Below are 19,966 nucleotides of genomic sequence, written 5' to 3'. Positions count from 1 at the left end.
GAGACGGAGAGATAGAGAGAGAAGAGAGATACGACACTAGAGACGTTGTAAAACCCTCCTCCGAAGGCCCCACTCTCGTCGGCGAGAGTGGTCTACTTATGATTGCACAATCTGGTACAAATGGAATGCATGAGACTGATGCAAGTCTAGGCTATGTCGACGATGACGACGGTGATGACGAAGTCGACCTAAGGGCTGAAATCTGCAATCTTTCTACTACTGTCCAAAAACGCCATGGGCTGAAATCTGCAACTGAGCCAAAAATGCTGATTTTGGGGCTGTCAGCGAACTTGGGTTCGTGCGACCTCAACAAGCAAAAAAAATTCTTGTGATTCTTGTGGTTCTTTCCTTGAGTGATACAGAACTCTGCCAAAGCTCTGATACCAATGTTAGGTGCAGCGGAATGAATGTTTGCGCTTTGCTCAAGATGAGTGCGCTCAAGGTTCCTTTTGTTCTTATGGAGGGGAGAGCCTTCCGTTCTTAATGAGAGAGTGCAATGATCACAAACAAAGTGAATGGACACTGTGCGTGCAAGTGTATGAGACTCAGAGATAGAGAGAGAAGAGAGACACGACACCAGAGACGTTGTAAAACCCTCCTCCGAAGCCCCACTCTCTATGGCGATAGCGGTCTACTTATGATTGCACAAATCTCTACAATGCTTGGACTTTCCAAAGATGTCGACGACGATGAGGACGACGACGAGATGGGCTGAAATCTGAAAATGCTAAGGGCTGAAATCTGCAAATCTTGTATCTGCTGAATTCTGACTCTATGTCGATGACGATGCGACGATGAGGCTCTGAAAAGGCAGATGCTGAAATCTGCGTTTTCCAGGCTGAAACTGTAAACCTTGCAGAAACTGACCGTGCGGCGAGGAATTGCTGCGGGAAGGTGAGATCTGCGAGGTTCGGGACTTTATCTGCGGGTGCTAACTGCTGAAAACTGAAAACGCTGATGTTCCTTGATGTTCCGTCGCGGTAAAGGTGCAAAACGCTGGGGCTGATTTGCAAACCAAAAATGCTAGGGCTGAAATTCTGCTGTTGTCGCCGGTTGCTCTGCAAAATGGAAAACGCTAGGCTGATCTGAGGTTCTGCTGTCGCTCGCTGGAATCTGCCTGAGCAAATCGCTGGCTGATCTAGTGATGAAAACCCTAGGTCTTGGTTCTGCTGAGAAGTTGCCTGTTGAGCGTGGAGCTCCTGCTGCCTCTTCTGCCAGATAGGGCTAGCTCTAGTTTGCTTATATACAAACTTACTCAATTTGCCCTACCTACTTTCCAACAAAAGTCACTCAAAAATATTAAGTGAAAAATGTCAAAAATAGGGAAAATAGGCTAAATGCAGTGGAAAATTCCCTTGAAGGATTCTGATGGAAATGCTTATGATCATGCTGTGTGCAACCAGAGGATATGCATCTACACTAAGTGAGTGGGCATGCACGGTCTACGAATAGACTCACAAAAGTGCGAGATCACTTCTAATCTACACTGACTGGACTGACTGAACCCTGATCATGTTGTAGCTTGTCCATGGACACATAGGGCTGGATGTGTCACGTGACATCCCCTCCTTTTCAAAGTGAGGTACTGGTACCGAACTGTATGGCGTCGAGGGAGATCGCCAATAGCATCCGGAATCTTGGGAAGGGATTCTTCGCCGTCCCACCCTGATGTGTGGGTTGTGCGGTACTTGAACTTCATAAAGGTCTGCAACGCTTGCTTCTTTGGGCTGCGCCGAAAGCGACACAAAGTCTTCGGTGGCTCCTTCAATGCTTCAACTTCGTCTAGAGTCTTGCTTCTTTCTTCTTCAAGAATCTCCATGGCTGAAAATTCCTGGAACCACTTTTAACACAAAAACATGAACATACCTATTCCATGTAAAATGACTTGAAAAAATCTTGTCTTCCTCAAGGACTGTGCATGCAATGTAGACGAACACAGAGACGGAGTGCCAAACGGTTCACCACACACACGCAAACAATGAGATCGAATCTTTCTCTTTTGATCTAAAGCAATCGACTGTGGCAATTCACAACAGAAATGCCCATGCTTGGTGCTCATACTGTCATGTGCTCTTTCTATCACTGTGTCGTGCCAAGGAAGAGACAGGGAATGTGACTTCCTTGAATGCATACTTTTCAGCTTTTCATGAACGATCTGCATACATCCGTGCTCATTCATGAGTGAAACGTGCTCAACGTACAATATGTCATGCCTAGGAAAAGGGATCACATATAGACGTTGACTAAAATACAGAAAACGATCACGAATGAAACACTCGAACAATGCGTGCGTATCAAATATGCGAACAGATAATACTTCCTGTGAGGGTTCTTTGGACCTAAGCTCGAGAGCCAAGATCGGTTCTTCGGGATCTATCGAATCTTCTTGATACCAATGTTAGGTGCAGCGGAATGAATGTTTGCGCCTTGCTCAAGATGAGTGCTCCGAACTGTGCTCAAGGTTCCTTTTGTTTCTTATGGAAGGTAGAGCCTTCCGTTCTTAGTGAGAGAATGCTATGGTCACAAACAAAGTGAATGGACATTGGCGTGCAAGTGTATGAGACGGAGAGATAGAGAGAGAAGAGAGATACGACACTAGAGACGTTGTAAAACCCTCCTCCGAAGGCCCCACTCTCGTCGGCGAGAGTGGTCTACTTATGATTGCACAATCTGGTACAAATGGAATGCATGAGACTGATGCAAGTCTAGGCTATGTCGACGATGACGACGGTGATGACGAAGTCGACCTAAGGGCTGAAATCTGCAATCTTTCTACTACTGTCCAAAAACGCCATGGGCTGAAATCTGCAACTGAGCCAAAAATGCTGATTTTGGGGCTGTTAGCGAACTTGGGTTCGTGCGACCTCAACAAGCAAAAAAAATTCTTGTGATTCTTGTGGTTCTTTCCTTGAGTGATACAGAACTCTGCCAAAGCTCTGATACCAATGTTAGGTGCAGCGGAATGAATGTTTGCGCTTTGCTCAAGATGAGTGCGCTCAAGGTTCCTTTTGTTCTTATGGAGGGGAGAGCCTTCCGTTCTTAATGAGAGAGTGCAATGATCACAAACAAAGTGAATGGACACTGTGCGTGCAAGTGTATGAGACTCAGAGATAGAGAGAGAAGAGAGACACGACACCAGAGACGTTGTAAAACCCTCCTCCGAAGCCCCACTCTCTATGGCGATAGCGGTCTACTTATGATTGCACAAATCTCTACAATGCTTGGACTTTCCAAAGATGTCGACGACGATGAGGACGACGACGAGATGGGCTGAAATCTGAAAATGCTAAGGGCTGAAATCTGCAAATCTTGTATCTGCTGAATTCTGACTCTATGTCGATGACGATGCGACGATGAGGCTCTGAAAAGGCAGATGCTGAAATCTGCGTTTTCCAGGCTGAAACTGTAAACCTTGCAGAAACTGACCGTGCGGCGAGGAATTGCTGCGGGAAGGTGAGATCTGCGAGGTTCGGGATTTGATCTGCGGGTGCTAACTGCTGAAAACTGAAAACGCTGATGTTCTTTGATGTTCCGTCGCGGTAAAGGTGCAAAACGCTGGGGCTGATTTGCAAACCAAAAATGCTAGGGCTGAAATTCTGCTGTTGTCGCCGGTTGCTCTGCAAAATGGAAAACGCTAGGCTGATCTGAGGTTCTGCTGTCGCTCGCTGGAATCTGCCTAAGCAAATCGCTGGCTGATCTAGTGATGAAAACGCTAGGTCTTGGTTCTGCTGAGAAGTTGCCTGTTGAGCGTGGAGCTCCTGCTGCCTCTTCTGCCAGATAGGGCTAGCTCTAGTTTGCTTATATACAAACTTACTCAATTTGCCCTACCTAATTTCCAACAAAAGTCACTTAAAAATAATAAGTGAAAAATGTCAAAAATAGGGAAAATAGGCTAAATGCAGTGGAAAATTCCCTTGAAGGATTCTGATGGAAATGCTTATGATCATGCTGTGTGCAACCAGAGGATATGCATCTACACTAAGTGAGTGGGCATGCACGGTCTACGAATAGACTCACAAAAGTGCGAGATCACTTCTAATCTACACTGACTGGACTGACTGAACCCTGATCATGTTGTAGCTTGTCCATGGACACATAGGGCTGGATGTGTCACGTGACATCCCCTCCTTTTCAAAGTGAGGTACTGGTACCGAACTGTATGGCGTCGAGGGAGATCGCCAATAGCATCCGGAATCTTGGGAAGGGATTCTTCGCCGTCCCACCCTGATGTGTGGGTTGTGCGGTACTTGAACTTCATAAAGGTCTGCAACGCTTGCTTCTTTGGGCTGCGCGGAAAGCGACACAAAGTCTTCTGTGGCTCCTTCAATGCTTCAACTTCGTCTAGAGTCTTGCTTCTTTCTTCTTCAAGAATCTCCATGGCTGAAAATTCTTGGAACCACTTTTAACACAAAAACATGAACATACCTATTCCATGTAAAATGACTTGAAAAAATCTTGTCTTCCTCAAGGATTGTGCATGCAATGTAGACGAACACAGAGACGGAGTGCCAAACGGTTCACCACACACACGCAAACAATGAGATCGAATCTTTCTCTTTTGATCTAAAGCAATCGACTGTGGCAATTCACAACAGAAATGCCCATGCTTGGTGCTCATACTGTCATGTGCTCTTTCTATCACTGTGTCGTGCCAAGGAAGAGACAGGGAATGTGACTTCCTTGAATGCATACTTTTCAGCTTTTCATGAACGATCTGCATACATCCGTGCTCATTCATGAGTGAAACGTGCTCAACGTACAATATGTCATGCCTAGGAAAAGGGATCACATATAGACGTTGACTAAAATACAGAAAACGATCACGAATGAAACACTCGAACAATGCGTGCGTATCAATCATGCGAACACATAATACTTGCAGTGAGGGTTCTTTGGACCTAAGCTCGAGAGCCAAGATCGGTTCTTCGGGATCTATCGAATCTTCTTGATACCAATGTTAGGTACAGCGGAATGAATGTTTGCGCTTTGCTCAAGATGAGTGCTCCGAACTGTGCTCAAGGTTCCTTTTGTTTCTTATGGAAGGTAGAGCCTTCCGTTCTTAGTGAGAGAATGCTATGGTCACAAACAAAGTGAATGGACATTGGCGTGCAAGTGTATGAGACGGAGAGATAGAGAGAGAAGAGAGATACGACACTAGAGACGTTGTAAAACCCTCCTCCGAAGGCCCCACTCTCGTCGGCGAGAGTGGTCTACTTATGATTGCACAATCTGGTACAAATGGAATGCATGAGACTGATGCAAGTCTAGGCTATGTCGACGATGACGACGGTGATGACGAAGTCGACCTAAGGGCTGAAATCTGCAATCTTTCTACTACTGTCCAAAAACGCCATGGGCTGAAATCTGCAACTGAGCCAAAAATGCTGATTTTGGGGCTGTTAGCGAACTTGGGTTCGTGCGACCTCAACAAGCAAAAAAAATTCTTGTGATTCTTGTGGTTCTTTCCTTGAGTGATACAGAACTCTGCCAAAGCTCTGATACCAATGTTAGGTGCAGCGGAATGAATGTTTGCGCTTTGCTCAAGATGAGTGCGCTCAAGGTTCCTTTTGTTCTTATGGAGGGGAGAGCCTTCCGTTCTTAATGAGAGAGTGCAATGATCACAAACAAAGTGAATGGACACTGTGCGTGCAAGTGTATGAGACTCAGAGATAGAGAGAGAAGAGAGACACGACACCAGAGACGTTGTAAAACCCTCCTCCGAAGCCCCACTCTCTATGGCGATAGCGGTCTACTTATGATTGCACAAATCTCTACAATGCTTGGACTTTCCAAAGATGTCGACGACGATGAGGACGACGACGAGATGGGCTGAAATCTGAAAATGCTAAGGGCTGAAATCTGCAAATCTTGTATCTGCTGAATTCTGACTCTATGTCGATGACGATGCGACGATGAGGCTCTGAAAAGGCAGATGCTGAAATCTGCGTTTTCCAGGCTGAAACTGTAAACCTTGCAGAAACTGACCGTGCGGCGAGGAATTGCTGCGGGAAGGTGAGATCTGCGAGGTTCGGGACTTTATCTGCGGGTGCTAACTGCTGAAAACTGAAAACGCTGATGTTCCTTGATGTTCCGTCGCGGTAAAGGTGCAAAACGCTGGGGCTGATTTGCAAACCAAAAATGCTAGGGCTGAAATTCTGCTGTTGTCGCCGGTTGCTCTGCAAAATGGAAAACGCTAGGCTGATCTGAGGTTCTGCTGTCGCTCGCTGGAATCTGCCTGAGCAAATCGCTGGCTGATCTAGTGATGAAAACCCTAGGTCTTGGTTCTGCTGAGAAGTTGCCTGTTGAGCGTGGAGCTCCTGCTGCCTCTTCTGCCAGATAGGGCTAGCTCTAGTTTGCTTATATACAAACTTACTCAATTTGCCCTACCTACTTTCCAACAAAAGTCACTTAAAAATAATAAGTGAAAAATGTCAAAAATAGGGAAAATAGGCTAAATGCAGTGGAAAATTCCCTTGAAGGATTCTGATGGAAATGCTTATGATCATGCTGTGTGCAACCAGAGGATATGCATCTACACTAAGTGAGTGGGCATGCACGGTCTACGAATAGACTCACAAAAGTGCGAGATCACTTCTAATCTACACTGACTGGACTGACTGAACCCTGATCATGTTGTAGCTTGTCCATGGACACATAGGGCTGGATGTGTCACGTGACATCCCCTCCTTTTCAAAGTGAGGTACTGGTACCGAACTGTATGGCGTCGAGGGAGATCGCCAATAGCATCCGGAATCTTGGGAAGGGATTCTTCGCCGTCCCACCCTGATGTGTGGGTTGTGCGGTACTTGAACTTCATAAAGGTCTGCAACGCTTGCTTCTTTGGGCTGCGCCGAAAGCGACACAAAGTCTTCTGTGGCTCCTTCAATGCTTCAACTTCGTCTAGAGTCTTGCTTCTTTCTTCTTCAAGAATCTCCATGGCTGAAAATTCTTGGAACCACTTTTAACACAAAAACATGAACATACCTATTCCATGTAAAATGACTTGAAAAAATCTTGTCTTCCTCAAGGATTGTGCATGCAATGTAGACGAACACAGAGACGGAGTGCCAAACGGTTCACCACACACGCAAACAATGAGATCGAATCTTTCTCTTTTGATCTAAAGCAATCAACCGTGGCAATTCACAACAGAAATGCCCATGCTTGGTGCTCATACTGTCATGTGCTCTTTCTACCACTGTGACTTCCTTGAATGCATACTTTTCAGCTTTTCATGAACGATCTGCATACATGCGTGCCCATTCATGAGTGAAACGTGCTCAACGTACAATATGTCATGCCTAGGAAAAGGGATCACATATAGACGTTGACTAAAATATAGAAAACGATCACGAATGAAACACTCGAACAATGCGTGCGCATCAATCATGCGAACACATAATACTTCCAGTGAGGGCTCTTTGGACCTAAGCTCAAGAGCCAAGATCGGTTCTTCGGGATCTATCGAATCTTCTTGATACCAATGTTAGGTGCAACGGAATGAATGTTTGCGCCTTGCTCAAGATAAGTGCTCCGAAGTGTGCTCAAGGTTCCTTTTGTTTCTTATGGAAGGTAGAGCCTTCCGTTCTTAGTGAGAGAATGCTATGATCACAAACAAAGTGAATGGACACTGTGCGTGCAAGTGTATGAGACGGAGAGATAGAGAGAGAAGAGAGATACGACACTGGAGACGTAAAACCCTCCTCCGAAGGCCCCACTCTCATCGGCGAGAGTGGTCTACTTATGATTGCACAATCTGGTACAAATGGAATGCATGAGACTGATGCAAGTCTAGGCTATGTCGACGATGACGACGGTGATGACGAAGTCGACCTAAGGGCTGAAATCTGCAATCTTTCTACTACTGTCCAAAAACGCCATGGGCTGAAATCTGTAAGTGAGCCAAAAATGATGATTTTGGGGTTGTTAGCGAACTTGGGTTCGTGCGACCTCAATAAGCAAAAACAATTCTTGTGGTTCTTGTGGTTCCTTCCTTGAGTGATACAGAACACTACCAAAGCTCTGATACCAATGTTAGGTGCAGCGGAATGAATGTTTGCGCTTTGCTGAAGATGAGTGCGCTCAAGGTTACTTTTGTTCTTATGGAAGGGAGAGCCTTCCGTTCAAGCCAACTGACTCACAAGTCGCGCAACCAGCATCTGTAGAAGGTACTGCTGCTGATTGCTCCAAGAGAATGCATCAAAACTGAGGTTAAAGGCATAAATTGCGGGTATTTGGATCATTTCTAAAATCTAAGGTGCTCCACCCTCGAGGAAAGAGTCGGAAATTTGCACCCCCAATCATATACCACATGCGAGAATCTCCAAGCTTCTACGGGAAGTCCAAGGAATGGGACAAGCGAGGCTACTAAGGAATTATATGTCCGATGACGAAGAACCAAAGAATTGCACCAACCACCATATAGAATGATGAACTGTAAACTGTATTTGAAGGAATTTCATCGGAATTGAGAGTGAATCTGTAACTGATCTTTAACTGTCTGTAACATATCCCGAGCGAGTATCACCCCACTCTCAAAGTGAATCGTGAAGAAACATGAAGCAGAAAGGAACACGCATCAATACTGAGACTGTAGCTAACATGGCGAGATCAAGAGACCCTGCACCCAAGCTCTGTAAGAGAAGAACAAGGTGCTGTAGAAAGCCACCGAATAGATTGTCAATCCTGTTTGCTGCACATGGAACCACAAGAATTGTATGGAAGTACTGTGCACAAACTGACTCCCAAGCTGGCTCCACATCCCCCTCTCAAGGGAGAACACTCGAACCATGGATAATTGTCATAACTCTCCAACAGTCTCTCCGTGTGTTTCTGGATCGCCCGGGATAGGTGATATTAAAAGAAAATATACCTATGGAACCTGGAAGCAAATTTGGAGAACCAAGAAGATTGTCTCCCCACTTTGAAGAATGCCATTTCTAACTGTAACTGGTTCCTAGTTCGAGAAGGACCACTATCCACCTGTACAAAATAACATGCCAGTCTAAGGATAAGGGAAGTAGGTGTGTCGTGAATGGTACAATCTCTAGGGATCAATATGGAAGACAAGGCATAGGAATTATTGCGCGGATGCACTGGGAAGAGCAACCGTCACATCACAAATTCGGAAGACGAGGCAACCTCTGAAATGGATAAAGAAGAACATCCGCCAAGATACTAACTCCACTGTGGGCTCAAGCACACCATCCAAAACCGCAAGAAATGGGTATGGGAAACCAAGGACTGGAAGACATCGTGCATGGTACTCTGTTGAATGAAGCACTGGAAGTCAACCGAAGATAATAACTTGGAAGCCCCCTCTGAAAGAGAAGTATCCTCAAAAGTACGCTCTGAGGTAACAATTGTCTCAACCCCACGTTGGAACAAAGCAAACATTGTCACTGAAAGCTTAAGCATAGTTACCGGGGAACGCCACCCTGTGGGTTGGGAACGCCGGAACGGCGTTCCAGAGGGGTTTCATGGCCGGGAACCGTCCGGAACGGCCAAACGTTCCGGACAGGCATTTGGTACCAGAACGGCCAGCCCGAAACGGCTGGGGATGGGCAGATTTTCAGATTTCTGTGCTTTATCTGTAAGGCTCCCCCTTATTAAATGCCCTTCCCCTCACCCCTTACCTTCACAATGCACACAAGCTTTCAAGGGCCAAAGCTCAAGCTCTACCCTCTTGTCTTGAGTCTTGACTCTCAAGCTCTAGCCTGGCTAGTCTAGACTCTAGACTCTAGAGTCTACAAGCCTCTGTCCCTCTCCCCCTCTCTCTCGAGTCTCAAGCTCTCTCTCTCTCTCTCTCTCCCCGCGTCCCTCCCCCCCTCTCAAGCTCTCAAGTCTATACGACATGTTTTCCACAGTAAGGTTGAATGGTCTTCAAATCAAGGTTTTTGTGAGTATTAGAGTCAAAGGACTCTATTATTCAATCACATAGAGCTTAAAATTGCATTATTTGGGTGTTTTTATGCCTCCCATTCTGCGTTGCGTTGTTCCCGTTCCGGACCCTTCGCCGTTCCCCTATTTCACGAGGATCCTGTCGCTGTTCCCGTTCCGCGTTCCGGGTAACTATAAGCTCAAGAGCTGAAGCTGAGAACTCCCCCCAAGATAAGAAGAGGATGAGTGCCACCAGAAAGAAATATAAGACAACCTGAAGTAAAACTGCTTCCTCTATAATTGAATAGCAAAATATGAATCTCATTGAACAAGAGACTTGAAGAGAATCACACCATTGGTAAACTCGGACTGCTAAGGATAGGAAGATTTGAAAGGTCGTCGCCTGAGGATCATGTTTGCCAGAGAAGCCGTCGGGGTCCAAGAAGAACCTAGCTACTAAGAAAACTCCTTGAGATCAAACCAAATGTCTGCCACTCCTCTATACCTGCCAAGATCAAACTTGTAGGTACAATCCAATACAAAATACCAAACTGCATACAGACTCGGAAGAGCACATGTACTCCCAATTGTTGTAACTTGCTTCCCGAAAACCTTCATCAAAACTGTCCTTTGTACTTGTGCTGAAGATAACATACCCACAACTGAACTGTACAATCAATATCCAATACACAACACGACACCAAAACTCAAAGGGAGAGTAAAGGAACCGGCTTGGAGAAAAAGCCTGTGAGGAATGCTGGGGCTGATTTGTAACATGCCAAAAAGTTGTGCAAAAGACTCAAAGGGAGAGTAAAGGAACCGGCTTGGAGAAAAAGCATGTGAGGAATGCTGGGGCTGATTTGTAACATGCCAAAAAGCTGTGCAAAAGACTGCAAGGGAAGAACTTGCTATACTAGCCAGCCGTGGCCAAATTTGCACTCGGAAAAGGGCTACCCCCAAGGTTGGAGCTCTCCAAAGGGATGTATGGTAGAAGCATCTAATATTTGCCGACTGCGGGAGTAGGAACTATGTCACAGGACGGGCACCATATGCCAATAGAAAAGAACAAACTGAACAACTTTAAGCACTTCAAATAACAACTGAACTGAAAGAGAGAGATGACACGCGACACGGAGTGGCGGAATTCCACCCCAGAGAGTATTGGCCCCAAACCTTGGCGCCCCTTTCGGTATTTCTTTATATTGCATCAACATAGTACAAGCCGGTACTCTAGACTCTGCACCTTCTCCAGGAAGCATGCCAGAGAATGGGCCCTAGCCTCATATTTAAAGGCCCTTGGCCTGAAAAGCAGTTACAGTAAAAAGCCTTCAAAACTCAAAAGCTTCTGGTTCAAAAAGCAATGCCAAAAGCTGCCAACGTAATTTACGAAAATCTGTACAGCCTGCCACGTCATCAGTCAGCGCAAAACGCGAAAATCCGAACAGCCGGTCACGTCATCATGCCAACGCAATTTTCGGAAATCTGCCACGCCATCAGTGTTTCGCATGTGTCCGGATCTTGCTTTATTTTCTTCCTTTATGTCACTTGGGGCCCCATCGAACGGGGTCCCCATAAGTTGGTAGGACTTCTTCTGTTACTTGTTCTTCTTAGGGTTTAGGCCCCTCGGCCACATGTGTAAGCTGGCTCCATTCTTTCGGCTTTGACACGTCAGCAGTTTGTTACAAACTAGATGTCCACACCAACTGTCGTCAATAAGTGCAAACCTGTTATCCAAAGGATCTCTACAAATCTGCTGTCGATCATCAAGAAAACCGCCCACAAAAGGTTGGAAACCTGTCCCAAAATTGGTGTTGACAAGCTCACAAGAAGTCGTAAATTGTCCCACAAGTGGCACTGACAAGCTCACAAGGGGGCAAAGAAGTGATCAAACCTGTAGGGCCACACTACCATCGGGGAAGGAGAGAACATGGAGAAAGGAGAAGTCCACACTCCAACAAAAGAAACTCCTTCAACTGCTGGCATTGTTGGCTAAGAGTTTGGCACCACATGCTCCACCTCTAAACCTCACCCAAGGAAGTCGGATGATCAAACAAGAAGTGGTTTTGGAGATAGAAGTATCCCCCTTTGCCTGTCAAAGCCAACTTCAACACGTGCATGGGAACATGCATCTGAATTGGTGCATACCGAATAAACAAGAGTCACCTGAAGTCGAAACTGGAACTTCCATCCTTAGATGGACAAGGGAAAATCAAGGAACATCCTCTGCTTCAAGAAGGGAAGAGATCCCCCTCTGTCACCCTGTCACGTGCACATCTAACCCTATGTGCATGTGGACAAGCTACTTCAGGTTCAGGGTTCAGGTCAGCTTAGGAAGTGTTCTGGCACCTTTGTGCAACCAATCATGCGTAGGAGCACTGCCAGCCCAAAAAGCCACTGTCTTCCTCCAGTTGATCAGTGTTCCTGATGCACAACAAAACACCCCTAGAGCCTGCTCACACCTATGCAGATTGGCCTCTTGGCCCTCCAAGTACAAGGCTGAGTCGTCGGCAAACTCAGTGTCCAGTAGCTCATCTCCCCTAATAGGGAGCTCTAAACCTTGCAAGCCAACCTGCTGTGAGGTCAAAATCTGATCATCGCCTCAACATAGAAGAGAAAGAGGAAGGGGGCTAGAGGCCAGCCCTGTCTGACCGAATGTATGAGCATGAAGCGCTCCCCTCCTCCTCCTCCCAAGAGCACCTGACTGTGTGTACGCTTGTAAAGAGCTGACACATCTGATCCAAACATCTGAGAAACCCATCCTACGTAGAGTGCCCTCCAAGAGGTCCCAGTCAACTCTGTCGTAAGCCTTCTCAAAATCGAGGAGTATCACCAGATCCTCTCCTCGGAGATGTGCGAGGGTAGATGCCTCTCAAAAAGTGAAGAAGTTGTCGAGGATACTGTGCTCCTTGACAAAACCTCTCTAGTAGTGGCTGAATCCTAAAACGCAGAGCCTTTGCTAGAATTTTTAGGCTGAGTTGAGGATAGTGATGGGTCGCCACTGCCGAATCTCATCCAAGGAGCCACCCTCCTTTGAAATAAGGTAAATCAAGCCCTCACTCATGCTATCAGACATCTCTCCAGTGTGCAAGAGCTGCAAAGATATGAACCAAGCAAGTCCCAGTACTCCAAGAAGAAATTGGGAGTCAAACCATCCTCCCCTGAACAGCTACCATGAGGGAGTGCTATGAGGGCCTCATGGAGCTCCTCTACCTCGAGGGGAAGCTCTAGTCTCTGACGCATCTCCTCAGTAACAAGGCAGGGCATCTGTGGCCATTACTCTGAATGACGATGTAGAAATGTTTGTACTCGGATGTCTCCAGTGAGAAAAACCCTCTCACTTATAATTCTAGTAGTTCATTTAGAATTATTTTTATGTCAGATAAAGCCAATTTAGCAACACCAACGCTAGCTTTTGAGAGCAGATGGTCTTGGCGGAAGGTGCTTTTGAACTTAGAAGTGCTGGATTGCTTTGGTTTCTTCCAAGATGGAGTCATGTTACCGTGCCTTCCCGCCAACGGGAGCAAGCATGCAGTTGTTGGATCGAGAGGGGGAGCTATTCATTTCAGCTGCTTCTTCAGAGAGAAGTGTTTGGACAGCAGTAGAATCTTCTTCCTCACTTTTGGGGGAGGTTTCTATGGTTGTGTTTTCTACAAGGAGATGGGTTGGCAGATTCGCAGTGCCTTTTGCAAATGCACATTTTTCTTGGAATTGTCGACGGAGCTACCTATCCGATGGGTAGCAGGTCGATGATTCAGTCACACTTTTGTGCCAGATTGTGGATTATGGGTGTGTAAGGTGCAGCGGAAGTGAATGTTGAACTTTGCTCAACATGAGTGCTCCGAACTGTGCTCAAGGGTTCCTTTGACTTACGGAAGGGAGAGCCTTCCGTTCCTTTAGTAAGAGAGTGCAAATGATCACAAACAAAGTGAATGACACTGTGAATGAAGGTACTGAGACTGAGAGATAGAGAGAGAAGAGAGTACGACACCAGAATGTTGTCAAACCCTCTTCCGAGGGCCCCACTCTCTATGGTGAGAGAGGTCTATGCTATTGATTGCACAAATCTGGTACAATGGTCTAGATGCAATGAACTTGCCGACGATGTTGATGACAATGATGACGACGACGAGACGGGCTGAAATCTGAAAATGCTAGGGGCTGAAATCTGCAAATCTGATATCTGCTGAATTCTGACACTATGTCGGTGAGGACGGCGATGACGACTACGTGACGACGATGCGCTGAAAACGCAGATGCTGAAATCTGCTAACAGCGGGCTGAAACTGAAAACGCTAGCTGATCTGACCACGCGGCGAGGATCTACTGCGGGAAGGTGAGATCTGCAAGGTTTGGGACTTGATCTGTGGTGTCTAGATGCTGAAAACTGAAAACGCTGATGCTAGGGGCTGATCTGTCGCCGGGAATCTGCAAAAGGCTGATGTTGGTCTGCAATGCAAAAACGCCAGGCAGTTTTGGAAGTTAGGCAGTTTTGGAAGTTGTAAAAACGCTAGTGCTGATCTGATGCTGTTGAAAACGCTAGGGTTGATCTGCAGGAGAAAAACGCTGGGTGGTCTTGGTCGTTGAAAAGTTGAAAACGCTAGGGATTCCTGCCGGTCTTGCTGAGAAGGTGCACTGCCAGATATTGGGTATCTGCTGCCTCTTCTGCCAGAAAGTGCTAGCGCTAGCTTTCTTATATGCTAACTTATAAAAAATGCCCTACCCAGTTTCCCAACAAAGTCACTTATTAATAATAAGTGAAAATTGGCTAAAATAGGGAAAATGGGTTGTGTGCACTGTAAAATGCTCATGATGGCTACTGACTGTAATGTTGATGATCATGCTGTGTGCGACCAGAGGATATGCAACTACTCTAAGTGCCTGGACATGCACCGCTTGCGCACAGGAGCTTGAAGACGGTGAAGCAACAATTCTCTCTAGGGCTCCTCCCCTGGAAGCAGTCCTCTGACCACAAACTTCCTAAGAAGGGCTCTGCTCAGTTTTCAAGTTTGTCCGAGGAGGCTTAGAGCATCCAGCTACGAGGCATGAGAGGTGTGCAGAGCATGTACTAGGACATTACAGAGGCTCTATCAGGCTCCAGCTGATTGGCTCACCCCTCTAGAGACAGCAGCCATAGAATTAGGGGACCCGGGGACGTGGCCCGTTTTGGTAGGGACGGAATGGGGGACGCGGGGCAGAGGGGTCCCTCACATGGGACGCAGAGGGGACGTGTCCTGGGACACGGGTCCCCGGTGACACATGCAAGTGGGACGCGAACAGGGGACCCCACACCTTTTCTCTAGGCTTTTTAGAGTCTTGTTGCCCACTAGACTCTACTAGTCCACTCTTCACTTGTTCATCATTACTTTTTTCCCTTTGAGTATGATGATTGATCATCGTGTCAACGTATGTGGCGGGTGCTCGCCACGTTCTTACCGCTTGTCATATTTTGGTATGTATGAGTGCAAAACACACTTTCTCTTTGCAATCTTGTGCTCTTAGTGTTGTCTAGTATAGAACAAGTTTCTTTTAACACGCGTCCCCTTACGCGTCCCCCGTCCCTTGTTTTACCACGTCCTCGTCCCGAGACCTGTCACATCCCCGAGACCCGTCCCCGTCTCCGTCCCCATCCCCATGTGACTATGACAGCAACTCCCAGATGGATGGGAGTCTTCACGCGACTGGAGGTCCTCATTGCAGTTCGAGCTTGCTCGTAGTCTATACCCCACATGTTCTTTGAGATTGAGGGAGAGGGTCACCTTCACAGAGTCTCAGTATAGGCTCCACAGGTTGCAGAGTGTTGCTTTTAGAGGATACGAGTTTTGGGCATCTATGGGAGGACCTGTGTCACAGATCCTGACCTTGCCGATCTTGAGACAGGCCATTGGTTTGGGCTTGAGAGAGCTGCCCTCTGGCATGAGTGCAGTGGGACCTTGGAGAGTGGTTTTGGGGGGACCCCTTCTTTGTACCGATCACCCTGGGATCCCATTCTTTCAGTACACAATTCGATTGGGATGCCACATATTGGCAGCACGGAGGGAGGCTCGCCGTGCTGCAACACTTCATTGGCCGGAGGAGGGTCTCACACTTAAGTTCTTGTCAGGTTTTTGGGAGTGATTGTGGGACTCCAAACAGCCGAGGAGAGTCACTTTGTTCCAGTGGCTTGTTGCCCACAGAGCTACAGCAGTTGGGAGCTGGCTAGTACACAGTGGCTTGTTGGCAGCCTGTGGCCATCCTTTGGAGAGTCAGCGTCATTGTATGTGGGACTGCCCTGCCCCATGGCACAGTAGGTTTGGCTTTGGGTTCTTCGGCTGATGCCAGCTCTTTCCACAGCTCGACAGTACACTTGGGGTGCTGCAACCTGGTCCACTCTCACGGGCCCTGCACTCCATTTTGAGCTGGCTTCCACCAGCAGGATAATAGTGATCCGGGGGGGTCGACCTACACTTCAGCTCACCACAGAGCTTACCCCCCAAGAGTGGTGAAGTGAGAGAGAGGTGTGTTGGGAGCTTGTTTGTGGCTTGACACTTTGGTTCATTTGACGGGCCTGCTGCTTCCACATCTTCGAGGCTCGCCCTGTCCCACTGGCAGAGACTGTTAGTGATTTTTGGTTGGAGCTGGTTTACACTCTCGGGGGCCAGTTCGAGAGACTCCAGGGCAGCTCCAACCGCATGCGGGAGCGCAGAGAGGCTTTCTTGCAACTCTCGCGCTTAGGGCCTTTCTTCACCATGGTCCAGGGTGCACCCAGATGGCACTACCGTTCACTTGTGTGGCTCTTTCCTCATCCCACCTCGTAATTTAGCCTCCATTGTACATCTTTTGTTTTCTTACTGGGAGAGTCTCTCCTTGTTGTTGATGTAGCCCTCTCTAGTAGAGGTGGTTGTAGTCCAATGGGCAGTTCTTATTAACTAATGGAAGGATCTTTTTCTCGGGATCTTCTCGGGAAGTGGTGCATGAATGTTCAATATAGCTGTTGTGGTAGCCTCCTTAATGGTTTTGACAAGCCTTTCGTAATCCAGCTTGGGCGGTGCATCGGATTGATAAGCTAGAGAAGAATCGAGACGTCGCATAGTCTTTCGCTCTTGCTTGCGTTCCTCTACCTTGGCCATAGTCACATGACACGGGAAACGGAACGAGACCAGCAATGACATCTAAGATGGATGGAAACGGCTTGCTCTTTTCAATGGAACTGGTTAGAAACGGCTCCCTCTAAACTTAATGAAAAAACGGCATGAAGGAAATGAGAAAGGGGTGAATTTGGAAATGGAGTTTCCAATTTGATAGGCTCCAAAAAGAAGTTTCCTTATGACTATGGCCTTGGCCCCCTATCACCGCTCCCATTGAACTAGTCCAATACCATAGGTACAACCTCGTTCCATTTGATAGTGCTAAGGCAATGTGGGAGCTTTTTCCTTCCTTTTTAAATATGACACCATAGAATAATAGGTATGCATGTGAATCACCCACTATGGTAGAACACAAATGTGTATTGTCGAGACTGTGAATAAGATGGTTTCGTATTCTTTCTTCATAAAGACTCTTTTCCGACTATGTGAAAGATATGTGAAGTCTTTTCAATTGTTCAACGATATAGAGAGCAATTTATGAAGTTCTTTATGGAATGCTTTCATGTCCCCATTTTATCAAGCTCATTGTTTTTGTTTTGAAAAGTACTCCATTCCCCCAATGTTCCGGTCCCTTTGTGACTACGACACATAGTCGGGGACGGATGATGTGAGTAGGGATGTAGAAGCTATTGTCCAAACTACGCATGATAAATGTGATGTTTTTCACTATTCGCTTTGAATAACAACTAAGTTGAAGGTCAGGTTTTGAAGATCTAGGCCTTTATTTTGTAGATATGTTTTTATGTTACAGCTTGTTTTAGGAATGAGGAAGTAAGCCCTTTGAACTTTTGTTTGATGTCCTTTGTGTATTGCCATGCTTTTGTGAAGAAAGATGAATTTGGTTTAAGTAAATCTATATATCTGTTTAAGTAGATAATGATGTTTTTTTTTCGTTAGCTCAATTGAGACCAATTTTATTTGCTGAGTAGTAATTTTTTTTGGAGGTGTATTTAGTGTAAAAAGCATCTATATATACATACAGTTTTCACGAATGCAAGACCGTCAAATTAGCTTACTGAGTCTCTATACACTAAACCACCTCATCTGAGATATAATCCATGCATGATGGGGGGCAACCTGTTCTCAATTTTCTGGTTTCTATTGATGCACTATTAGATATCACTGTTTAGTTTGATTGGTTTTTTTTTAACAGCCTGAAAAGGCCTATTCAAGGGATGCTACGCTAAGAGGACGCATCAAAATACAGCTAAAACAGGATGATGGCAGTCCTGTTAATGCAAACATACCATCCCGTATGCTCTTCTCATGGTTTGATATGATGATTATTTGAATCCCCCACAGGAGCCAAAACTAAAGTGTTTTTTTCTACAGGAAAGGCTTTAATGCTTAAGGTGGCCGAGCTGGTGCCAAAGGTCCGCAGCCGAAATAAGAAGGGAGAGCCAAGTTCTGGGAGCGCAAGTACAAGCAGTGGGAAATCTGGAAAGGGTGGTAGGAAGAAGAAATAGGTGGTCAATTTTTTCCGTGCTCGGTGCCATTTTTTAGGATGAGGATGTATATACCAATGAGAAAGCAAGAGTATGAGCTTTTGTGAGAGAAAAGCTGTTCAGGAAGTTTGCATTTAGAGACTACAAAGCATCACCTGTCTTCCATTGTATGATTATCATGGCTGGTACTCAGGAAGGTTTGGGCTTTAAGCTACTGCAAAGCATTTTATCGGTGACATTATAATTTGTACCAGAATTGTGGTGCAAATCTTTCGGTAAGGTTTTTGATGCCTTTGATTCCTATACTTGACCATGTGAGAAGGTGTTGTGTTTCTAACATCTCAAGATACTTAATAATAAAAAGTGGTTCAGCCGTCAGCCTAAATTACTTAGTATTGGTTTTGCAATTCTAAGCGTGGGTGTGCACACACATGCACACATATGCATGCACCGGTACACTGTGTGTTACCGTGCCCAAACATCTTTTGGCATGGTCAAGCTGGAAGGACATGATGACAACCTCATCTATGTAATGCGCTAGGAGTATATAAAATTGTCTCAACACATTAAAAAAGTTATGCATTGATAATGATTAAGTGTGTTTTTGAGTTGAAAGGGTTTGGATGGATTAAGCATGTTTCAATTTGCCGATTAGCCAAACACCTGCAAGAGTTCTGCCCATAGTTGAGATAACTCTCAAGGAATAGTCGTGTGTTCTGGAATAGTTGTCAGAAACTTGCATTACTGTCGGTGTTTGTTGGAGGTTTTTAGTAATATTGGTGAAAGATGCAAGAGGGGTCTTATTATGGTAATTTATGTAGCATTCATGCTGGCAGGCATTTTGTTTACTGACCGAGGTTGCAATCTGTGTCATCGGCAAAAATAATAACGGGCCTTTTTGTGGAAGACAAGGTGGTCGAGGATGCCACTTAGCATGTTTACTTGGAATTTTAATCACCTGCCACTTCTGCATGTTAAAACTGTTTAGATCAGAATGTCACTAGCATAAGGGTTTGTTTATGCATATTTTTACAGGTGCATTTTTTTGCAAGTGAGAGCTAACTCCAATTTTCGTCATATGGAGACTTAATGCGAGGAAAATGCGGCGGCCTATTGGTATATGATCAACCTAATGTTGTTTTTGACTGACACAGCAATCGAATGTTTTTCCGTCATCATCACCATTGTTTGTGGCCACATGATTGTGGGACAAGGGCACGAGATATTATATTGTGGATGCTATTTGGCATATTTCGCAGTGGCTTCAATAAACATATGATGCAATTGCTACAGTAATATTCTGGTCGGATATCACGTAAACAGTTGCTGAAACTCAAACAATGACACTCCAAACCCCTCGCATTTGCAATTTTGTGTGGTTAGTAGCTTCCTCTCTTGCACTAGTATCTCATGCTAAAGGCAAGTGGAGACCACTAGAAGAATTTCTAGTGAGAACTAATTGGAAGTGCATGATTGTGGACAAGACTTTGCTGGTGTGTCATGTTTAAAGGATTTTAC

General features: G+C 45.9%; 1 protein-coding gene across 1 annotated transcript in view; it reads left to right on the top strand.

Annotated features, from left to right (window-relative positions):
* Positions 1-18,833, top strand: part of LOC147464121 (signal recognition particle 19 kDa protein, putative / SRP19) — a 78,640-nt gene extending 59,807 nt beyond the window's left edge. Inside the window, exons 2-3 of the mRNA XM_086492960.1 lie at positions 18,157-18,256; positions 18,336-18,833. Of these exons, the coding sequence (XP_086349086.1) occupies positions 18,157-18,256; positions 18,336-18,469 (234 nt within the window). The 3' untranslated portion in view covers positions 18,470-18,833. The remainder of the gene's footprint in view (positions 1-18,156; positions 18,257-18,335) is intronic.
* Positions 18,834-19,966: the final 1,133 nt, after the last annotated feature.

This window comes from Adiantum capillus-veneris, chromosome 2, assembly GCF_014529385.1.
Source record: "Adiantum capillus-veneris isolate H3 chromosome 2, ASM1452938v2, whole genome shotgun sequence".
In the NCBI taxonomy this organism is placed as follows: Eukaryota; Viridiplantae; Streptophyta; class Polypodiopsida; order Polypodiales; family Pteridaceae; genus Adiantum; species Adiantum capillus-veneris.
Note: the sequence above shows the minus strand (reverse complement) of the source record. Positions and strands in the feature narration are given on the sequence as shown.